General features: G+C 34.4%; 2 protein-coding genes across 3 annotated transcripts; one reads left to right on the top strand and one right to left on the bottom strand.

Annotated features, from left to right (window-relative positions):
• Positions 1 to 999: 999 nt before the first annotated feature.
• LOC120624379 (lymphokine-activated killer T-cell-originated protein kinase homolog) lies at positions 1000 to 7119 on the bottom strand. Of its 2 annotated transcripts, none has more exons than XM_039890889.1 (5): positions 6874 to 7119; positions 5742 to 6037; positions 5224 to 5419; positions 3962 to 4159; positions 1000 to 3406 (listed from the first exon to the last, which is right to left on the bottom strand). In XM_039890889.1, exons 1-5 carry the CDS (start codon positions 6974 to 6976, stop codon positions 3210 to 3212), a joined length of 990 nt encoding a protein of 329 aa, XP_039746823.1. In that variant the 5' UTR covers positions 6977 to 7119; the 3' UTR covers positions 1000 to 3209. The 2 variants fall into 2 exon arrangements, with proteins under 2 accessions (XP_039746823.1, XP_039746824.1); XM_039890890.1 differs by lacking the exon at positions 1000 to 3406 and adding an exon at positions 3512 to 3531.
• A 7642-nt stretch (positions 7120 to 14761) lies between these two features.
• On the top strand, positions 14762 to 24739 carry LOC120624782. The gene is made up of 3 exons (XM_039891514.1): positions 14762 to 14837; positions 21302 to 22418; positions 22582 to 24739. Exons 1-3 carry the CDS (start codon positions 14815 to 14817, stop codon positions 24307 to 24309), a joined length of 2868 nt encoding a protein of 955 aa, XP_039747448.1. The 5' UTR covers positions 14762 to 14814; the 3' UTR covers positions 24310 to 24739.
• Positions 24740 to 24950: the final 211 nt, after the last annotated feature.

Below are 24950 nucleotides of genomic sequence, written 5' to 3'. Positions count from 1 at the left end.
AAAAAAAATTAGACTAACGTAATTTTATATACACGTTAGTTAACTTTGTTTAATAAAATATGTCTGAAAATCGGCAAGATACAATCTCTAGGGAAAATAATATTTAGTTGTTGTTTTGTAATATTATTTTCGGTAGATTTTGTTAATGTTTTAAAATCGTACCTAACGGTATGGATTGCATGTCAAATTTGACAGCTCACGCAATATCTGTAAGTTTTACATTGACAAGTTACGATTTGAAACTCTAAAGCGATCGAGGACCCAGTTTAGAATTGGTGCTTTTTTATTTTAAGGTATAAATAGTATTTTGTATAAATCTCACAAGTACATTTAAGTTAACTAGTCAATTAGAAAATCACTTAGGTACTCATAACAACTAAAAAACAAAAAACTCGTCACTTGAATCTCGGAATTAAAGAAATAAGTACACTACGATTCAAACTTCAATGCGTCTGCGTGAAGTTAGCAAGCGTGCGCTGTTACCCTCCCAGCTACAGCGGACACCCAAAATGTGTGTGTAGCGCAACGTCATGCGCAAACTTCAGGGGCGCATTAACGTTTGAATCGCACTGTACACTTTCATTTTTTGTTTTGAAAAAAATCGTAGATAATTGTGAATACATTAGAGAGATCAGAAAACCATTTTTATTTTTCAATATATTTCTTCTTTTAAAGTTATATTCATTCAAGCAATAATGTTTATTTATATTGATTACCCACACTGTAAACAACATTGGCATTATTGTGTTATCGGTAAATTTAATTTTCTTTGGGAAAATTTAAGTATTCAAGTATTTCCGAAAAAAATAATTTACGATAATTATTTATTTATGATCGCACAAGGTACATAATATTAGAAAGAAGTACATTTTTAAAATTATTCATATTTATTAAACCGCAATGGATTTTACTATTTTTAAGATGTTTTAATCATAAGTATTTTATTGTAACAGTTAAACCGGGAGAGCAAAAAGAAAACCATGTTTCACTACATTGAAATTTTGACTTTCTTTTTTTTGAACTTTTAATTTTTCTCTTGTAGTCTAGTCATTTGGTAGTTAAATCGAAACTCACATGTGTGGTATGATAAATCTTTTTTATAAACAAAGATTAGTATTTACATATGCTTTTTAACTCAAATAGAAAATAGAATAAGAAGTTCGGCTCTATTTTCCTTACATAGTGTCTCCACACTATGGCATTACCAGTGGCTAGTGGATCCGCCGTAAGTCATAGGCGCTATTAGATAACTCCCTTTTTGATCACCAAATGACTGAACTATTTTTGGTAAGAGAGATTGAGACCAACATTGGACCTTCGTTTGATATAACATTTACGTCTAAATGTTTTTGCGTATATGCACTACCTTAGCCATAATTATATGATCTGTAAAGAAACTATAATCTCAAACTGTCTGATATTAACTATAGAGCTTGGATGAAGGTTTGAGAGTAAAAAAGGCAATTTGTATGGTGAGCTCATGTTATTTTACCACACAATGCTTTACTTGAAAACTAACATTAAAATCACGACACAACTATATTTTTGAACAATGTTTCTCATCACTAGTACTTATTGTATACATAATGTATGTGCTGTATATTGTATAGTGTAGTAAATGTATAAAACACAATTTTATATACAATTGTGGTATATGTAAGTATCTTCAATCAATAATATACTAGATGTCAAAGTGTTTGTGAAAAATCCACCCACAATCAGAGACGAGAAAACCAATGTAGCTCTCATTGGTTTTCTCACTAGCAAACTGCTTAACATAGGAATAAGCAAGAAATATATTGTTATTTAATCAAAATATATTAATGTAATTTATATTAAACTGAAAACAGGTACAAGGAAATTTTTCTTTTGATATGGAAATGCACAATATATTATTAATCGAAGGTACTTAGCAGTGAAGCAAGAGGTATTTAGCTAGTAAGAACTACCTACATTGTTGAATTTTTATTTGTTACTTGAATATAGTTCTTTTAAACATTTGCTTTTATTTACTTACGACAGAGTATTTTACAATAAAGTATTTACTACAATTTTCCTGAAAACGAGACATATTTAATGATATTTTTTGAATGGATATCATGTTATGTGATAAAGCTTGTCCAGTGATATTTGTAGTACCGTCAACCTTTCGGAACTCTGCTTCCTAGAGTGAACTATTGAGGTTTTAATTCATAAAGTTGTAAAATTCTATATTTGTTTAATCAATCTAAATAACTTAAAGCTTGTCACCAAATTTTGCAATCAGCCAATATAATTTCTGGCAAGTACAAAATAAACTACATTATATTGATAACCAATTATTTTTAATGTAATATGTGCTAAGTTAAAATTATACTAGTTAAATTAAGTTATAGGAAACGAAATAAATATTTATGCATCCCCTTTACTTTACTGACTTGGATCATAAATTGTTAGTAAAATACAAAGTAAAAATAAACTTATATCAGTAAACTTAGCCTAACGAAATTGTTCGTTAGTTAATTACCTAATGAAATATTAGCAACTTCTATGCTCCAAAAGCAGGGATGTTAACACCGTAACCGAAACTGTAACTATTGGATATATCCGAAATTAACATCTTTCCAAAACTCTAATCGAATCTGATATATCACTTAGAAGGTCTCATTGTATTTTTCAGTAATCGAAGTGCCAAATGACGACGTAGAATTAACTCAATCATTATTTGTATTTTCGTTTTATTGAAAGTTAATTTAATATCCGTAATGGAGACCTATCGGCAGTGGCGTGCATAGAGGGTATGCACAGGATATGCAGATGATATAAAATGAAGAAAATCCTCATTAGGAGTTATAAGTACTTAATTGTAGACTTTTTATAACTCTTACATTGCCTATCCTTAAGTTTTTTAGAAGTCTGACTGGAGATGTTCTTTATTTTATATCATCTGCATACCCTCTATGCACGCCACTGCCTATCGGGTAATCCTAAATAATTTCACACACTTAATCATATCTGAAGTGTTCGACATCGTTCCGTATATATATTTTTTTAACATCTATAATTTCACATGTTTTTTGCAAAAAATGATTATGATTATAACATCCGCGCCAGGAACACCACTTAACTAACATCCAATGAAACATGGAAAAGGATAGCAGTATTTTTAGATCTGTCAATGTAGGTTAAAAATTGAAGCACTAAAGCAATGGGCATCGTCTTTCTGGAGCCTAATTGAGATGGGAGTCGCCACGCTGCGGGCTGGCGTGCGGCCGGCGCAGCTCGGCCTGGAAGTGGTCGGCGGCCAGCGCCAGGTGGCGCGCGCGGGGCCGGCGCGCGGGCGCGGCCTCCGTGCAGCAGTGGAACAGCGCCAGCACGCCCGCGTACGCGCGCGCCGACACGCCGCCGGGCACGGCCGGCCGCGTGCCTGCACACCCGGGCTCATAGGTTTAGTTCATTCCACAGCGTGTCCCACGGCTTATTATTATGGGGCAATGCTGCTGATATTGATTTTATTTTTGAACTCGAGGGAGTCTTTACGAGATAATCAAGCTAAAATTAAGAAGGTGCATGATCAATACATATTTGAAATTTTAATTGATGTATATAAAAATACAAAAAGAAACAAAATCTAAAAAGAAAGTGAACCGTTATACTATTTAGGACGACATGTGTCACAAGGAAGTCGGGTATGAATCGCCCTAACTTCATAGCCGATACATTAACTCGACTGTGAGACGGTGATAGCAAAAGAACCCTGGCTAAGTTTGCTGTGAGCTCTTAAACCGGGGCGCGTTTGGAACCCTCCTAGCTTTAATTTTGTGTCAAAGAATGCAGGTATCACCATCGCCTAACATAAGTGTTATCGTATTAAAATAAGACCGCTTCATAAGTGCCTGCGATAAGATCGACATGAATAAAACAATTTTGAATTTGGATTAAGGGGTTCCAAAACTAAAATCGAGTTTAAGTCCAGTCTCACCATAGCTGTCGCTGAATTCGTCCCCGTCGCCGTCGTCGAGGCTGTCGAGGCTCATGTCGAGCAGCGTGTCGTCGGCGCGCGCGTGCGGCGGCGCCAGCGCCAGCATCTCCCACAGCGTGAGGCCGAGCGCCCACACGTCGGCCGCGCCGCCCGTCTCCGCGCCGCTCAGCACCTCCGGGGCGCTCCACGCCATAGTGCCTGCGGGCGAGAACGTATATCGGTCACGGTCACTATCGACACTGTGACATTATCATTGTTTTTCATTTACTTTTAATAATACATAAAAATATAAAATATCCAAATGTAAATAATCATTAAAAGAGTGTTACATGTGATAGTAACCTTTAAACCCCATACATTAGAACAGTTTTGTAGGCCAATGCTTTAGAATCCATATCTGCTGAGAGAAGAGACCCGTCCCGGTTGTTGTGAACTTATTATTTTAAAACTTTTCAATAATTAGTCGTGTTATGATATAATATTCTTATGTAGAAAAGTTTCTAAATGTATCAAGGCAGCTATAGATAGGCTTCTGAATAATGGAACGACATAATTCTAAGTTAAAGTTAAAACAAAAATGTTTTTTTTTTTTTTACATAAACAATTCTAAACCACATTGAGATTGTCTCAGACATGTTACACTTAAAGACTTGCGCTCGAAGACTTGAGTCTTTGAAACGAGGTCACTCTGGAATATATCTAACAAGAAAGCTTAGGTTAGCAAGCAATGCAGAGCATGGGTCAGAATCTATATATATATATAAAAGAAAGTTGTGTGTAACTAACACCATTTATAACTCAAGAACGGCTGGTCCAATTTTTATGATATTCGATTTTTTGGATTCCTCTTAGACCGGAATAGGATAATAAATATTAAAATATAACATTCATCAAAAAAACATTATCCACAGTACGGAATTCGCCGGGACAGCTAGTAGGGAGTAAAATCAAAAACAAGGAGATCCAGAATTATCAACATAGCTCTACAAGTTGTGCAGCTGGAGTAGCAATGGGCAGGGCACATCGCTCAGGGGACTGATAAATGTTGGAGTGTACAGGTTCTAAAGAGCCAGAGGGTCATTACTATGTCCCTCTATTGAGAAGATAGAAAAATTCAAAAGAGTTCCAGAACTGCTGGACCCAAGAAGCACAATACATGCATGAAAATGCAAGACACCTATGTCTATTGGTTGTGATGATGATCACAAAATTACTAAATTTTCAATTCAGAATAGCCAAATAACATTGAATTTTCAATTTACCAAAATAAACAGCTTTTCCAGCTTTCTCCTTATCAACAACTCCATTCTGGTCTAATGGCAGGGTGACTCCAAAGTCACAAAGCTTGCAGATCATAAAGTCGCCATTCACTAAGATGTTGTAAGACTTTATGTCCCCGTGCAGAATCTGCATCTTTGTATGCAAGTACTCCAGAGCTTTACTTATGTCTGACACAACCTGAAAACAATATTTAAACACAGTTATTAGACATCATACAATACATATAGAAATAAGATGGCTTTAAGTTAAAAATCAAACTCTAATCTAAATCTATTACAGACCAGCTGTTGGGATGATGAGTAAAACCAAGCTTCCTTTTCACAGGATTTCAAATCAACATCTTTGCCTTATTACTTATATGAAATCTATTCTCTCATACTTATATTCAATACAAAATAGTTTTGCAATTTAAAATCTGCAGAGCATCCTGCAATTACTAAATTTTCTTGTTATTGATGGCATGCTACAAATATACACTAAAGGTTACATAATATCTTACTTTCAATATTTTCTTAGGTGCAAAAGGCTCACAGTCTTCATCCAATTTCTTCTCAATCATGTCACCCAGGGACAGATCGCAAGCTTCCATGCCCAGATACAGAATCTTCCCCTTGCTAAACGCTCTGAATCCCACTATGTTAGGATGTGACATACGCTGGAGGAGCTCTGCCTCAGCTTGCAGGCGCTCAGTATATACCTTGTTGGGTTTCACTCGCTTGTTAAGCATCTTCAGAGCCCAGGGTGAGCGGAACTGACCACCTTTAGGAGATCGCACCAGCTCCATTACTGATATACCTACAAAATATAAAAATTGTTTTTAAACACATAATGCACATCTCAAGTTCATGTCTTTTTCATAGTAATCAAGAAATGTTAAATCTCTATTTTATTTATATTTTTATTCCACTAAAGTTTGCCCTTGACTGCAATCTCACCTAAACGTAAGTGATGATGCAGTCTAAGATGGTAGTCTAAGATGGTAACCTGTTAGGGTATGGTAGTTATATTAAATCTTACAGGTATCAGAAACTGTTGGGGACATACTAGTATAGCTCATTCTGCTTGGCAACACATTTTTTTTATAGGGTGGTAACTAGCCATGTGTGTTTCGATTCATAAGTGCCTGTAATAAGTTCTTCATGAATAAAACATTTTAGAATGTTTGAATTTGGAGACTCACAACAGACCAGAGCAGAAAAAAACCAGAGATAATAAACTCCCAAATAGGAGATCAAACCAGGGACCTCCCTCTTATAAGACCACAGCAATCACTACTGCACCAGGAAGGTAGGTGTTATTCTGTTATGACTATTAAGTAACTAGCCTTTGTTTATAAATGTTGACCCACATTAGTATGTAAATGGGTAACTACATTTAGGACCCACATTGACATTTTCTTACCTTTCCGCCGTGGCTTGCTGAGCATGTTAAGCTGGCCACATCGTTTACTTAATACATAAAAAGAATAAATTAAATATGTTGCGAGATCTTTACCAAAGTCATAAATATACATCTAAAGCAGATCGCTGTCAGACTTTTGCTGTCTAACAAATACAATCGGAAATTTTCAAAAGAGATTCTCATATTAATTTGATTACGGAATATTTTATTTAGTCGTTAATTGTTAGTACCTGTGCCATAGCCGAGTCTGGTGAGAAAAGGTGATGGAGGAATCGTGATCTTCTCATTGATGTCAATTGCTTTCGCCTTCACTGGCGTCCGGAATTCAGACATGGTAGGTTAGTTTAGAACACCTGACAATTCTCAATGCCAAGAGATAGCCAAAACGAATATCTTAAAACATCAACTAAAACACAAACTTCAACTGCATTCGGTCGTTTACCTAAACGTTTAAATTTGAATTTGTATGACTGGCAAGTGACACTAACGGAAATTATGACATTGAAGTCTCATTTTTAAATGTGGAACATTCGTTCAAGAATTAATCTTTTGAATTTTAGAAAAATATTAAATACTTTTTATAATTTTGAATTAGTGATTAATTATTATTGTTATGGGTTTGTTTTCATTGCTATTTAAACGTTTCATTATTGCCCAAACGGATGTGCATATTTAAATCGATTATCATTCAAAGGATTGTTTGGTAAATAACCATAGACTTCCTTTCAGAATAGTAAAACCTATGGAGGGTAGAGGTAAGAAGGATCATCTGTGTATATAAAAAAGTGTCGTCAAAATGTATTGAATTAGGATGGCGCCACATTTGCATCAAGGCAACTCTCAAAAGAAGCGCCAAACCAAATATTGTTAGAGTAGGCTTGAAAAATAAACAAGGAAGTAAGGTTATATTTACCACAATATTTTGTACAACGTAAGTTGTTGAAATTCTCAATAATTAACTACTTTAGTCGATAATGACATAAAATTTTTTAACTCGGCATACTTCAATTCATCTACGATTGCTACATTCATACCATACCCTGTGCATCCACCAGCGCCATTATGGAGGATTTTTTAAACTGTTATTTAGCGCATACAACTGGACACTTTTTCAACTTTTCTCCCATATAAGATGACTCTCCTTACCTCTACCCTCCATAGTAAAACCGTAGACTGAGTAATACATAGACCAAGGAACTGTGTAACCGCGACTGAGATGGAGATAACAAGACGTAACGATGACATCACATGACAAGGTTTGCGTTTAATATTTCCAGAATAACTGCGCTCCCCTATTAGATAGATTATATTAGATGAAATAGGTTGAAGTTGAATGGATTTAATTTTTTAACCAAACCAATTGATGATTTTTTAATGAGTAGGTTGGTTGGAAGCATTATGATACCTATTCATCTCTCACAAATGTAATAAATTGTTGAAGTTGGAAAAGAGCAACTGCTGAGTTTACTGCCGGCTTATTCTCGGTTGAATCTGCCTTCCGAACCGGTGGTAGAGTCACTACAAACAGACAGACTTGACGTTTCAAACGGGCTTATAGAGTAAGCCTACTTGAAAAAAATTAGTTCTGAATTTAACATACATTTTTTTACGTGCTACGGTTGGAAAACGTGGAATAACAACACATGATGATTCTTGTGGAACTTTATTCTTCTCTACAATACAAGGCAATTAATGTAATTAAGTACATTATTTACTTAAGTAAATTATTTACTTATTAACATTATATACTGAAATACATTATATACTTAAGTACATTATTTAATTAAATATATTGTTTACTTATGTACATTATATACTTACGTACATTATATACATAGATATATTATAAGTTACGTTAAGTTAACTTAAGTACATTATTTACTTAAATACATAATATACTTATAAATACATAATATACTTTTTACTTAAGTACATTATTTACTTAAATACATTATTTACTTAAGTACAATATTTACTTAAGTGCATTATTTACTTAAGTGCATTATATATTTAAGTACTTTTTTTACTTAAATACATTATTTACTTAATTACTAAAGTACATTATTTATTTAAGTACATTATTTACTTAAGTACATTATTTACTTAAATACATTATTTACTTAAGTGCGTTATTTACTTAAGTGCGTTATTTACTTAAGTACATTATTTACTTAAATACATTATATACTTATTTACTTAAGTACATTATTTACTTACGTACATTATATACATAAGTACATTATTTAATTAAATACATTATTTATTTATTAAATGATTATGATGATAGATCATTATTAAATGATACTGTTACAAGTATTGTAACTAAGTCTATTGACACCTCTACATATTGTACTTTAAGTACCACCAATATTTCTAATATTGACCCTAGTACTTGTTCTAGTACTATAATAAATAGTTATTTAAACTAGACAGTGAGACAACGGGGAAGCTCTGTAATATGAACATTGTACATCAAAACATACAGAGCTTCACCGGCAAAGAATTAGAAATAGAACTGTTTGTTGAAAAATTCAATATACACATATTGTGTATAACTGAGCATTGGCTCACTGGAGCACAAATAGCAGTTAACATCAATAACTTCAAAATGTCAAGTGTGTTCTTTAGAAAGACTGCTATTCATGGTGGATCCTTAATTTTTGTACGCAATAATATAACATGTAAGGAGCGAAAAGATATAGTTAGTCTTTCTGTGGAGCGCATAATTGAACTGTCTTGTGTGGAGCTGGAGCGTTTTATAATAGTGTGTGTGTACCATCCCCCCTCAGGTGATTTCAACCAATTCGAGGATGTAATGGAAGATGTCCTTAAGCGATTGTGTATGTCTACTAAAAATGTAATAGTATGCGGGGATTTCAATGTTGATATCTTATTACATAATACTACTACGACTAGGTTGTTAAACTTATTTAAATGCTTTAATTTGAATAATGCTTTCGATGAACCTACTAGAATCACAGCAACTTCAGCATCTTGTTAAGATAATATTTTTTTTAACTGTGATATCTTAGTTAAATCGATATTAAACAATTTAAGGTCAGATCATTGTGGCCAACAAATTACTGTTGTTGGTACAAATAGAAATAAACATATTGTTAAGTACAGGCCGATAACTCAGAGTAAACTGACGCGATTTGAAGGTGAAATATCAGCCAAAATTCCTGCTCTCTTTTTTGAAAACTGTCATCCCGACAATCTTTATCGTACGCTTTTCAATGAAATAGAAAGTGCATTTAATAAAGTATTTACTTTTAAATGCATAGATTCTAATAAAAAAATGAGGTTTAGTGATTGGGCGACAATAGGCATTTACAAAAGCAGGGATAAGTTGTATGAGCTATATGATGAAAAACAATACAATCAGACTCCAACTTTCCTTGAATATGTAAAAAGTTACTCCAAAACATTTAAAAATGTTTGTAGACAAGCTAAGTCGCTATACATTAAAGATCGGATAGTAAAATCTGAAAACAAAATACAAACAACCTGGAAAATTGTTAATAATGAATCTGGGAAAACTAAATCTCGAGACGGAAATTTTGAATTAATTATTAATAATAATATGGTAACTACTGATACAGAAGTTGCTAGTACTTTTGAAAACTTTTTTCAGAATGTTCCTATTTTGTTAACAGATTCACTAAATTCCTCACCTACTGCAGCTCAGAATTTATTAAGAGGCAACATTAATGAGTGCAAAGTTTTATTTCATTTCAAACATATAGATGCATCGGATATCAGTAAAAACTTCAAGTTGTTAAAATTAAAGAAAACAGGTGATATATGGGGAATGTCGGTAAAGGTAATATCTCAAATTATTGACGTCATTGCTCCTCTTTTAGCCATAATTTTCAATGAATGTGTTGATTTAGGTACTTTCCCGAACCTAATGAAACATAGTAAACTCATTCCTCTATTTAAATCTGGTAATAAAAATGATATAAACAATTACAGACCTATCTCAATCTTACCAGCTCTTAGTAAGATATTTGAAAAAATTATATTAAATCAACTCTTATATCATTTTAATGTAAATAACTTACTACACCCTGAGCAGTATGGCTTCACTAAAGGTCGTAGCACAACGGACGCAGGCGCTAAACTTATAAAACATGTTTATGATGCCTGGGAATGTTCACAGAACGCCATGGGTGTTTTTTGTGATCTATCTAAAGCTTTCGATTGTGTTGATCATAAAACCTTGCTTCTTAAGCTAAGCCACTATGGTATCCAAAACGTTGCACTAAATTTGGTTGCCTCTTATCTCAGCAATAGAACCCAAAGAGTTTGCATAAATGAAGCAAAGTCTCAGGGTTCAAATACCTCAATGGGTGTCCCACAAGGCTCGATTTTGGGTCCTTTTCTATTTTTAGTGTATATAAATGATCTACCGTACCATGTCAGTGGAACATGCGACATTGTATTGTTTGCAGATGATACATCTCTAATTTTTAAGACTGATAGGAGTAAAGATAACTCTGACGAAGTAAACCGTGTTATGTCGCATGTGTCGCACTGGTTTACAGTTAACAACTTACTTTTAAATGCAAAAAAAACAAAGTGTGTCGAATTTATCTTACCAAATGTAAAGAAAATTGATAAAAATATAATGATAAATGGTGAATCACTAAAAATAGAGACTTCCACAGTTTTTCTGGGCGTGACCTTGGATAATAAGCTACAGTGGGGTGCCCATATAGATTCACTAGCGGGTAAACTAAGCTCGGCTGCCTACGCAGTCAGAAAAATTAGACAGATTACTGACGTTGAAATAGCTAGGCTAGTTTATTTTGCGTACTTTCATAGTGTTATGTCCTATGGAATCTTGTTATGGGGTAAAGCAGCTGATATCGAAACTATATTTATATTGCAGAAAAGAGCTGTACGGTCAATATATAAACTTAAATCACGCGAATCCCTCCGTGAGAAGTTTAAAGAAATAGGCATACTTACTGTAGCTTCACAATATATTTATAACAATATAGTATTTGTAAGACAACATATTAGTCTTTATAAACAAAAAGTGGACATAAACAGTCGACTTACAAGAAATGGTCATAAATTAGTGTCATCTGCATATCGTCTGCGTAAGGTACAGGGATCATTTGTGGGATTGAGTATACGCTTTTATAATATGATTCCTAAGGTGATTTTGGACCTGCCAATGCACAAGTTTAAAGAATTTGTTAAAACACATTTATTAGAGCGAGGTTTCTATACAATTGATGAATTTTTTAATGATAAGGTTGCTTGGAAGCATCCGGCTCCGCTTTCAGCTCTCACAAGATTGAATAATGAATGTTAAAATACAAAATGTAAATTGTTGATGTTGGAAAAGAGCAACTGCTGAGTTTCTTGCCGGCTTCTTCTCGGTAGAATCTGCCTTCCGAACCGGTGGTAGAATCACTACAAACAGACAGACTTGACGTTTCAAAAGTGCTTATATTAGGCCTACTTGAAATAAATGAATTTTGAATTTTGAATTTTTTGAATTTTTGAATTTTATTTACTTAAGTTTATTATTTACTTAAATACATTATATATTTATTTACATTGAATACTGAAATAAATCATTAACTTAGGTACATTATATACTTACTAACATACTTAAGTATATTATTTATTTATGTACATTATATACTTAAAAACATTATATACTTAAGTTCATTATATTGTACGCCCGACACGGCGTACGGCATCAACTACATGTGCGCGTGCGCCGACGGCTCCGAGGGCTTGCACTGCGAGCGGGCCTTCTGCGACGTCACGCCCTGCCTCAACGGCCAATGCAACTCGAAGCTGCAGGTACGCGGCTTACTCCGGTGCATTCCGAAAACAATCAAACTCTATAGTTAGTCACAATGAGGTACTAACATTATTTACTTAAGTACATTATTTACTTAAATACATTATTTACTTATTTACTTAAGTGCGTTATTTACTTAAGTACATTATTTACTTAAAAACATTATATACTTATTTACTTAAGTACATTATTTACTTATCTACACTATATACTCAAGTACATTATTTAATTAAATACATTATTTACTTATGTGCATCATATACTTAAAACTTTATTTACTTAAGTACACTATTTACTTACATACATTATTTACCTATTTACATTATATACTTCAATACATTATTTACTTATTACCACTATTTTCTTAAGATAAATCATTAACTTAGGTACATTATATACTTAAGCAAATTATATACTTAAGTACATTATTAAACTACTAATGTAATTTAGTATATAATGTACTTAAGTACTATATTTAAGTTATGAATAATAAAAACTTTAGAATTTTTTTCTATTTAGTGATTTTAAACCATTGTTTAATAGTTATTAGTAAATAACGTTATTTTTATTAAACTTTTTTATGTGAAAAAAGTAAATAAATACAAATAATTTACTAACAAATATGATGTCACCACGAACTGTCAAAGTTTGTTTAGCAACTAAAGTTGCCGACGTTGAAAAAACTGGTTACACGATAAGGGACAAAAAATAGGATAGAGCCTGCATCTCTGTTTATTACACTAGTAACATATTTTATGCTCTCTTTCGAGTGCGAATGAGAGAGGAATCGTCATAAAACCATGCGAAACCAAGTGTTGCTATATTTTTATAAAATTTTGTAACAAAATATAAGTCCCATATTTAGTCTAATACTTGATAGGCTCCATTGAACTCGTATTGTTGTAATAATACATATCTACTCGTAGGTAGGTATCCCTTGTCTATATGCAAAATGCGTATAATTTAAAACTTTCATAATAATGTAGATAATTATAATTATTATTATGATGATTGTTAGTCATAACTGCAGTAGGTAGGTAAGTAGATATAATAATTGTATGAATCCGTTCATATGTTTCGGATGGAAACTGAAATGATAGAAGGCCGTTGCGTAGATACAAAATTGAAGCATCGAGTTTGGGTAAACGTGTGGTTGTATCCTTAATGTATTATTTTAGTTGGTCAATGGAAGGAAGTGTTCGACACTTGCGTTAACTACTAGAGGTAATAGTTAATAAATAGCAACCGAGTTACTTTTAGTTTGCTAATTTAAATTTAGATTTAACAAATTAATTTTTTTGTGAAAAACCTCTACTACCTTCTTAACCTCATAACCAATGAAAAGTAATGCGCTAATTCACCACTGAGTTAGAAAAATTAAAATAGCATTACATTGCAGCGTATCTGCTCATATTACATTTTTAAAACGGAACATAAGGTTAATGACTGCACTATTTTTAGACATGCCTGAATTTAGTTTAGTTTAGAGGTTTTGTCACCATCATCAAAGGTTTATAACAATTGACAGTTCACTGATGGTCTCAAGGCCTGTTAATCACCACGCTGGGCGGATAGGTTGGTGATCGCAGTAGCACAGAGGATGCTGCAGTCGGTTCCGTGTTATATTCCCTCAGTCGCCTCGTACGAAGCCCGCGGGAGGAGGTCGAGTGGTGCCAACTGTGTTCCCATCTGCCGTCACCACTCTGCACAATCACGAATAACAATGAGATTTTGAACTAACTGTTCTGTCCCAACATCGAGTTAAGAACAGGTTCTCAAGACTCAGCCAATATATGCTTTAGACCTGAACCAGAAACTGCGTGCAAACTACCAGGTTGAAGAACTTTCGCGTCGTTTGCGTAACAAGGATTTTAGTTCTGAATCGAAACTGTTAAAATTTAAAAAATAACACAGCTTTAGACGATGGTAGTAAGCTTTTCTGACGTTACTTCAGAGCTGGTTAGCGAGCTGCACTAGGTACGTAGTACGTACCTACTCGTATCTTCGTAGCTAATATAGCAAGATTTATTAAAATTCTGAGGGCTGATTATTCGTCATTATAAATAGGAGGTACCCTTCGTGACTAGTAGATTAATATCGAAACTAGACCTTTTACTGGAATCAAAATATGCTAAGGGAACTAAAGTGAAATCGGACAAAAGGCGCAGAATTTGCAAGCGTATGAAATTAATGAAAAATAGCATTAATTTTTAATCGCTAGTACATCGGCAAATCATCAATATCGGCTAATATGTAGATAGTGGCGCGGATCGCAGTGATCGATCGGCAGCGGCAGTGCGCGCTCGTGCGGTATGTGGCCCCAGTGACGCAACGAGCACTGAAGATGTCACTGTGCAACACTTTCAGGTAAGTACGTGCGCGAATCAGGGCGTGAAGCAGAGTTGCCGATCATAACATTAATGTCTATTCACTGTCGATACCGATTCAATGTTACGGATTAGCGCGTCGCGTCGTACTCATTGGTTTTCGAACGTAACGGATATTTAAAAAAAATATTAATATTGCCTTATTGCAAAAATAGTTTTTATTGAAGATAAATACTTTCGAGGCAAACAAAATTATTTATTCAGAAGTGAGCCAATGAGAGAGCTTTGGCAAATATAGGTTTAACTTAAAGATTGTTTGTGTGTATGCAAGCAATCTTAAAATAAAATAAAATTATTCATTTAAATTATTTTATTGTAATCCATCATATTCTTAATTATAATCTATATCTTGATCTGAATTAATTTTATTTATAAAATCTTAAATATTATTTTTATTTGTTTGTGTGTATGCAAGCAATCTTAGGAACTATTCGTTCAAGTTGAGTTAGATACGCTGTTTATAAATCTGAGATTTTTTTATTAGAATTCTAAAACCTAAAAGGATGTTTGACACTAACATTTATGTACCAACTACCTGTTTGAAACGTACCTGTTCACTAAACTATTTCACAAATAGCGATATAATGTTGATCGGAAAAGTTCTAACGTCCATCTTCTATTTCAGCCCAACCTAGCTAAGCTAGCTGCCCTATTCACATTCAGTAACTTTTCCAATTGACAGCCCTCCAGTCGTCTCAATTTTGACAGCGACAGTTGTATTCTCATCCCAATTATGTAAGATGACAGGTCGCCATTACTAACGGGTAGAAACTGGCAAGCAAGGTACTGGCAAGGAAGGCGTCTTCCTATAGCTGCACATTTCAGCGACCTTCTATGTCCTGCAAACAAAATATGCAATGTGTTACTTAGGTAGATACAAAGGTTCTATCACGTGTTTTATATGAAGACCAGGCACTGGTTTACACCTCAACTTTTGAAACATCTTTTTTCGGTGAACCGCCTATCTTAGGCGTGTCGTACCTACAACAAATGTTTATGTTTTGATTTTCGAATGCATCCTTTATCGTTTTGTCTATACAAAGATAATTCCTTTCGACTGAAAAAAAAAACTTATTGTTGAGGGTTTGTATAAACATCAATATCAAAGACAAATGCTAAATTTTGCCCCTACTGAAAACCTTAGTAGGGCTATCAACTTAGCGTGCCGCTACTGTATGTAGGATTATCTAAATTATAACGATTGAATAAATCATTTTTGTAACTAATGTATTTTTCCGCTTCACTTATGGAAGTGCTAGATTAGAACACGATTAAGTAAACTTATTAACTACTTTAACATGAAATTAGCATCCTCAATTTATTTACAAATTTCTTCGAGCACAGTCGTTCCACAACGAATAAAGCAACTCGTAGTAAGTGCGCGGCCGACGGATTGACTTCTTGCGGCAACAATATCAAATGGTTATTAATTTGTTGCCTGCACGCCCGTAACAAACTTGTTTGCTGAACAATTTAGCTTTCTCTCAATTTAACAATTACTTTTGGGCATTTTCTAAGCATCTTATGCACTTTCCCCTTAAGCTTAGAATCGGTCTGTGGGAGAAAAGTCCTTGTGTCAATAGTAAATCGGGTGAAATTTAAACCAAGGACTATTTGAAGACGAACGTGATATCCCGGTAAAGCTAGAACATAAAAATAAAGAACTGTGTGCTTAAGACCGCATGACAGAACTGAAAACAATATGTTTTTTTATACTTAACTAGCTGTTGCTCGCGACTTCGTCTGCGTTTTTGTTTTTCGAAAGACATGTGGCATTAAATTTAGGTGTAATTCTACTGAAATTTTCGTTGTTGTGTTTTCTTATTAAAAAAAAGGACTGTTGTAGTTTTTAAAAAGTTTTTATAAAATTTTTCAATTCACATAATAAACAATATCTAAAATATTGTTTATTATGTGAATTGAAAAATTTATTTAAGAACTGTCTGATCAGTCTCAGCATCCCTATCACTTACAAAGAATAGTGATCGTTAAAGGAAGAATCGAAATCGCATTATTAGTTGATTCATATGCAAAATTAACGAAGAACATTTCTGACAACTTTTATTTAGTCCTAGCCCTGAGGGCCTATACAAGTGGCAGCACTTTATGTATTTAGGATAGCTAAGCCTTAAATGACGGGTTTGCTGCCGTCTGCTGAGGAGTTCTGTCCTACTTATCTCCAATCAAATTCGATAAGAGATAAGGCCGCCTTTTGTATACTTCTTCTGTCTGTGTTTTCTTTTATTCTTCTTCTGTATTTGTATTTGTGTGCAATTAAAGAGTATAAATAAAAATAAATAAATTCATCAGATCTACACGAAATTTGGGCTAAATTAAACGGATATTATAACCTCTAAAGTACAAAAGTAATGATTTGAATCGGTTATCATTTGACGGCGTTATGGTGTAAAATCTTCAAACACTTTCGTCCTCTCTCCCAAAAGAACTGAGCTTAATTAAGGGATAAAAAGCACCCTATATACCTTCCGGAATATGTGTACAAAGTTTTGTGATGATCGTTTTAGTAGTTTTTGCGTGAAAGCGTAACAAACAAACTTACATTCACATTTATAATATTAGTGGACATAGGGATAGGGATGTTTTTTCAATATAAAATAAGTATGAGCATGATAAACCGCTACACACACTAACCTCAAAATTTTAAACCAAATATAACAATTTAATTAACATGGACGAAAGGATTAGTAGGTATGAATTGAATATACTAAACACAGAGACAACAGCGAAGAGCAGCCGACTTTCGGTTCAGAGTTTACCCGATCGAGCCTTTCATTTCAGAGCCTAACGGTTCAGCCTGTCTTACTACCTACGGAAAAATCTATGTGCGATGCACCAAAAGAAGTTTTGACTTCAAAAAGTAGCACAGTAAATAGTTTAGCTTATATTTTTACTGTGCCCTTAGTTCCATAATAATGTTGCCACTTCTGTTGCACACAAATCTCCAAACCCGATTAAACTCAATTGATATGACGCAATATCTTTTCTAGGGGATATAGTGTGAAAAGCACAGCACTACTTTTAAATTTACCTATTTAGTTATTTATGTAGGTAGTTATCTTCTATTGTCTTGATTCCACTACAAGTTAGCTCTTGGTAGAAGGTAGAGGGCCATCCAGTTGTGAATAGAATGCTAAATCCCTTTCTCGGCACGTCTAGTCTGTCTGGTATTTAGCCTGAAAAGACGGACAAAAACTAGACAGAGAAGAAAATAAATTACCTCATTTCCATCCAATCATCATCATCAGGCATCCTGGAACTTGCCCTCGGGCCGGGGCCTGAAGTCAATGGTTTCATCGAAATAAGGAGGTTTTATTGCTGCAGTACATAACAAAGTCATTTGTAACCCTGGCTCACGTAGCTACTCTTACCTATTAGTTAATGTTTAAGCGCCTTGACCTTGAAGGTAGTGTAATTCCTCGCACCGCCCATTGTTATTGGGTAGAGGACGTCAGTGAATTCACTGTCAGCTGAAATCACTTCTGGAAATCTCGCAGAAAATGTATGAACTCTCTTAAAAAATGTATGCAGACAGACGGACAGACAGACATATAAAAATTAAAATAAATTACAGTTTTGGCTCCAGTATCGATAATAGAGGGCCCTCTAAAAATCTTCAATGTACAGATTTCGACCCGTTACAGTTTGATTATAAGTATAAACTACCTATAAAGCGGAATCATTTGCGGCTGCACACTAAACTACTACTTGTGTGTGTAACAAAACAGCCGCGGACGATATGACCTTAAAAACGTCTCACTTTCCCCACCTAGGCTAGAACGCCGATGGCGTTGGGGTCTTATAAGTAGAAGGTCACGAGTTAGATTCCCGGCAGGGACAATTCAATGGAGAATTTTGAATGAATCTCTGTACTAGTGGGGAGTTTCAGCTATACCACCCTATCAACAAACACGCATCGACAAGCGTTTTAGCGTTATGGCTCTATGCTCGATGGGTTCAATATGACTGCCTTATTCCTAACAAGTTAGTCCGTTACTAGTTTACTGCATCATTCAATCCAATCCAATCCAATCCATCCAAGTGGATGGTTAGATTGTAAGTAGTCTAGGACTAACTTGAAGTGGAACAAAAAAGTCACTTACCACCACCACCCGTAATAGGTACACGGGGTTTCTCAAAAGATTAAATACTGTGACCACAATCGTTTCAGATAGCAAACCCGAGCAGTGTAAACGGTCTAAAGGTCTATTTTAATCACTCTATGTTGAGGTCTGTATTTACCAGGGAGAAACCGACAGGCCAGAATATAAAGATAAAGGCAAACTTTGTTTCGGGGGAATACCACACAATTTTTTTTTATTCATAGTGGACACTGATCTCTGGCAGGAGAGAAAACTCTCACTTTGTTTCTGTCCCCAATGGATTGACGCTGTAAGTAAGTGTGATGCTGTTATACGTGTGTCGAAGAAGCTAAAATTGGAATAACTAAAAATCGAGGGACACTCGTATAGGGACAAAATTGAATCTGTCAAAATTGTCTAGTACCTAATAATTAACGGACCAAGCAGATGGCCCACCTGATGGTTAAACCCATTGTCTATGCCTGCTAAAAGTGAACAACACTTCGCAGGCCAAGGTCCTGCAACGTACTGCCCTATCGGTCCAACAGCCTGAGACGTAGACGCTTCCTCAACCATGCCCTTCAGACCGGAATAACAGCATTGCAACAATGCTGCTTAGCGGCAGAAATAAGCATGGTAGGTGTCAGTACTTCCGCGGATGTTATTTGTCGCAAAAATCTCTACGACTACCAAAAAGTGTTTAGAGTGCTGGAGGTCAATGCTATACATGATGTTTAATGATAGAAAACAGATCTTACAACATACGCACTGTGTAACGCACGCAACTAAGTATATCCAATACGCAATCAAAACAATCGGATACAATAGATTTATATGCTATATATTTTATAAACAAGACATAAGTGGCCTTATTATAAGATTACTACAACGGGCGCCCGGCGGCGGTCGGGACTCCGGTGCAATTGTTTCATAATAAAATTGGCAGAACAATAATTTCTATATCTGTTTCCGTCTACCAATATTACTTACCGATAATAAACTCGGTCACGTAACGTAGTTTAGAATAATAGCTATTCTATTTATTATAATGAAACTGGGCAAGCGTGCGCTATGATAAAACATAAGGTGGTTAAACGGTGGTTTGGTAAAAGCTTTTCGGAACGTGATCCACGGAATATGAAACAATGGTAGGGTTATTGGGTCAAAGGTCAGATAAAGGCGACAGTAGACCTCGAAGCGATACGTATTGTTAGGAGGTTCCTCACTCTGGAGCCTTGGGCACTGGTTGCTAGGGTACCTAATCAAAAGACCAGCAAGCGTTATGAAAATTATGTTTAATTTGCTATACTCCGCGAAAGGCAGGAGAATCTGTATGGTGTAATTTATAATTTCTTCAATCCTTATAAGTACTCCACACCAAACAGATCTTCGGCTGGCTTCGACCAGCGAGCGGTTTTTTTAATAAACTTATAATAGTGTCTTAAAAAAAATGTATGATGAAGTTTGATACCCAAGTATTCTAGCGTGCACGTAATTAGGTAATCTATATTTATACTAATATTGTAAAGTGGAAAGATTTTTTGTTTTTTTTTGTACCCAATAGACTCCGAAAGTACCCACGGACCGATTTTAACCATTTCTTCGCCAAAATAAAGTTAAACTATCACGAAGTAGCGGTAATATTTTTTTTTTGATTGTAGATCCTTAAAAAATCGCATTCATGTCAAAGTAGATTTTTTTTACTATAAAATTAATAACTTGGAGTGCGCTGATAAATTTCTTTTCGATACATAAAAATTATGTATTACATAATAAAATAACTCATTATTATCTAAAAAAAAACCGCGAGGAAATATGGCTAACTATTATAGTTAGGTAAGTCGCAATAGCAGCTTTTGTGTTCTAAAATGTTATTAGATAGCCGGTAGTAACAAAAGTGGGTTACATTCGTATCGCCGTATTAATTCTTATTCAAATAAATAGTTTTATCATCAGGGATATTTATATAATGGGCATTAATGCCTATACAAAACTTAATTTAAAAAGTTCTTTTTAAAAGGGACAACATAAAAATATCCTTTAAAAAAACGCGACCGAAATCGCGGGCAACAGCTTGTAATAAATAAAAGCTTTCCAGGTGTGCGTTGCCTGTCCCTAATTTTTATCCAAAATTAGAGACAGCAGTGTATTATTAGACACAAGGTTTCAATCCCCAATTTTAAATGAAGACTACTACTTTACATAAATACTAACTAATAATTTACATTTTTTATAAGCTTTATTTAGTGAAATAATCGGATGAATGTGAATAAAATTGGTGAAGATCTGATGAAGTAAACTTCTTTTATTATGAATGTTTATAGAGTGCGCCTCTCTGTTTCAGGTTATCCGTTGCATGCTTAATTATCGTGCTGTCAAGTATTGACGCACCGGTAGAAGCATTCTCGCTTCGTCGCACTAACATAGGCATCAACTCCGATACGGATCTTGCGCAAGAAGAGAGCGTTTTACAAGAAGTTAAAAGAGAGTTAAACGTATCCGACGATATTAAGTTTACTGAGAACAAAACACGAGACACCGTTACTGATAATGAAAAATTAACGCCGACAAGCACTACAGTGAATATTGAAGAAGATATTGTAACCGAGCCCAATTCAAATGATCAAACTATCAACATACAGCAAACGGAACAAACAACGGTTATTGAAAGGAAAAGTTCTGTAACTGCTACAAATGCGGTATCGCAAACTGTAACTACGAGTTTTATTTTAGAAGACACAACTCCAATATCAATTGATCTTGATAATATAACAGAAACGGAATCTACAACCAACATTATAGATTTCTCAACAAGTCAAAAACATATTGATGAATCTGAACAGACTGAAATCCAACCAGTTAACATCATCTCTGATACAAATCAAACTAATATAATAGGATCTGATGAAAAAAATACTAAAAGAAAACAAGAAGTTACAAAAATAAATGGTAAGGATGAAATAAAAGAACTAAAACCTTTACCACCGATTGCCAATAAATCACGACCCATACCTAAATGGAAGAAATATAGAACTATTGAGAGAAAGCGACCATCGTATTCGTCGGAAGAAAAAGTTAAAGAAAAAAAGAAGGAAATTCATAAGGAGGATATTCTTAAAGCAGAAACTAAGAACATAAGAGTAACATTACAAGACACGGTAACATCTAATATACCATCATTAGTTTCAGTTAAAAACGATAAAGAAGAAAGCACAAATACACCTCTTGATTTGACATCTTCAATATCATCATCACAAGTAGGTCATGAGTCGAAAAGAGCTGGGTTTCTTAATTTTTCAGGTAAAACTACGTCTTCAGAAGTAATAACTGAAAGTGCGATTTTAAGCACAGCAAAAAGCAATAATAATGAAGCGTTAATCTCCGAAACTGAAAGTCCTGTAACTACCGTAACAAATATAGTGATAGAAGATCAGAAAAAAATTGAATCACAAATTGTGTTGGTAAGTATAAATTATCATTAGAAAAAAAAAATTAAATTTATATATATAAAATAAATTAAATTATTTATTGTTATACCTTTATGACTATTTGGACAAATACTTTCTAAAAAATCGTACAGTAATCGTTTAACAGAAGTTAAATAAAACCCTTTTTATTTTACAGAACGAGGATACTATTAAAGAGGAATTACTAAAAGAAGAGCTAATTAAAAATCAAGAAGAAAATGGTAAACGTCAAAGAGAAGACCTTGTTAATGTAAATGCTGACCTTATAGAAATAAAAAATGTTAATCCGGATAATTCCGCTGAAACTAATTCATCTTCGGAACTATACGCTAAACTAATAAATGCCGAAAAATCAAAGAATACAACACTGTATACAGTAAATCCCAATTATAAGCCGATGAAAAAAATAGAAGTCGTACCTCCCAAGCAGTTCGTTAGGGACCCAGATGACAACAGTTGGAGGAACGAAAGCTTAAGCTCTTTAGGCATTGTTTTTAAACCGAAAAACTCTTCTAAACCTTTCACTCAGGTCTTAAAAAATAAGACAGAGACAGAATGGAACAATTTGTCAGAAAAAGATATTAAAAACGAATTACCTGATCTAAGAGAAAGATTGCAAAAGATGGCTGAAAAGAGAAAATCTAAAAGAAAGAAAATAGACTCGTTTGGTAATATTATTTACTTTGACTACGAAGAAAATAGTAGCTCTGCGGAACATGCAGGTTTTACGATTGATGAACTTTCTTCTAGCGTCACTACATATTCTCCTGCCCTGCAAAATACAACCCAGTCAATGGAGGGTCCCCAAAATGTAACCAAAACGGTCACTTCAACACTAACAACAGAAAGTATACATAAAAATTCATACTCAACTAAGATGCCTAAAAAGTTATTCCATGAATATTACGATAGTACGGATGAAGACGACAGCGACTATTTGAATATGGCTAAGATTGACCTGAAGAAATTCACCACTTCTCTTAGATCCAACACTCCGTTCCACCCGTCAACAATAGTGGCGAAGCAACCCGATTGGCTAAAACAGAATAATAAACTTCCATACAACGGCTTCCCTGAGAGGAAAGGAACCATACAATACTTTCCACCGTTGACAACACAAAAAGTGAACATTAATGATTATGATAATGACTTTAAGTTGAAAATGGAATCCTTTACAACTGAGACCGATACACCGAAACATTTTCTACCTGTTTCTATAGATGGACCAACAACACCGGTAACAGTAAATTCCGTTCTCAGTAAATCAGCCTTCACTAAGAATATGATGATAACTCAGCCCCAACTAACGACTGATCCCGGCCTAGCGTTGCATGATGACCATAGCTTTGACAGAGGCACGTACGTCATTAAACATTACAAAGATTTCGTGAACGAGGCAGCAAAACATTCCGAATATGATAAGAATTTTGACTACATACCTTACACCGAGGCCCCGATTGAAGGCGTAACAAAAACAGGCTTCATCGGATACGAGAAAGAAACGCCTAGAACAATAGACAGTGGATACGATTACGCGAACCAATTCCGTAAAGACGTCTTGCAGAGATTTGTAGACAACTTTAACCAGGATACTGAAAGATATAGATCAGACTTTCCTGTTTTATTCAACAGTAGCATAATTCATAGAGGAGAACATAACGGCAGGGACACGGCGTCGTCCAGAGCGTTCATGCGAGGTGCATATCATAGTAATATTTTTAAACCAAAGTTTGCTGCGCACAAGAAGCCTTGCGAGCCGAATTGTGATAAATTAACAGTTGAATTATCACCGGCTTACGAACTGCACTATTACGTGCCCGACCAGGAAGAAAAAGAAGAAGCGGCGCCCCAACCAGTTACACTGCCTTACCAGTACACATTATGAAATTAATTGTGTTTCAAACGTAAGGTTATGTCGAAGTATCATTAGACATAAAATTATGTAACGCGATGTGCTTTACAACTGTTATATGTAAAGACTGGTTTGCACTTGCGAATATGTCCACGTAGAATTATTGTGTTCTCACTAGATTGAACTGGTTTTCGGGATATGAATTATCCAGGACAGGGTATTTCTATGTGCCAAATTTCATGCAACTGTTGCATAATTTAGTAACAAATATCTAAACAAACTTTCACATTTTTAGTATTAGTGTGATTGGTTTTGTTATTATGTACATGTCTGAATGCTATTAGTATAGACGGATTTTGTTGTTTGTGAAGGACAACATGTATTTATTTTAAAGCTAAGGTGATATCTGTCGCAACGCAAGGTTACTCTAATATATATTTTTTTATTTTATTCAATGTAAATAAATAAATAATATATTTTGTAAATTGACAATAGTCCAAGGAATTTAGCAGATAATTAATTTCATATTTTTCTATTGAAAAAAAAAATACTGTATTGCTGATATTTTAGTTGAAATAAAGATGTTTAGGTAATTAATAACTTCTCAGTATGTAACATGTGAATTGTAATTTTTTTTGTAAATAGGTTTACTGTGTTACAAAATATTGAAGATA

The sequence above is a fragment of the Pararge aegeria genome, chromosome 6 (genome assembly GCF_905163445.1).
Source record: "Pararge aegeria chromosome 6, ilParAegt1.1, whole genome shotgun sequence".
Lineage (NCBI taxonomy): Eukaryota > Metazoa > Arthropoda > Insecta > Lepidoptera > Nymphalidae > Pararge > Pararge aegeria.
The sequence above is the reverse complement of the archived record's forward strand: the minus strand, read 5'-3'. Positions and strand labels throughout refer to the sequence as shown.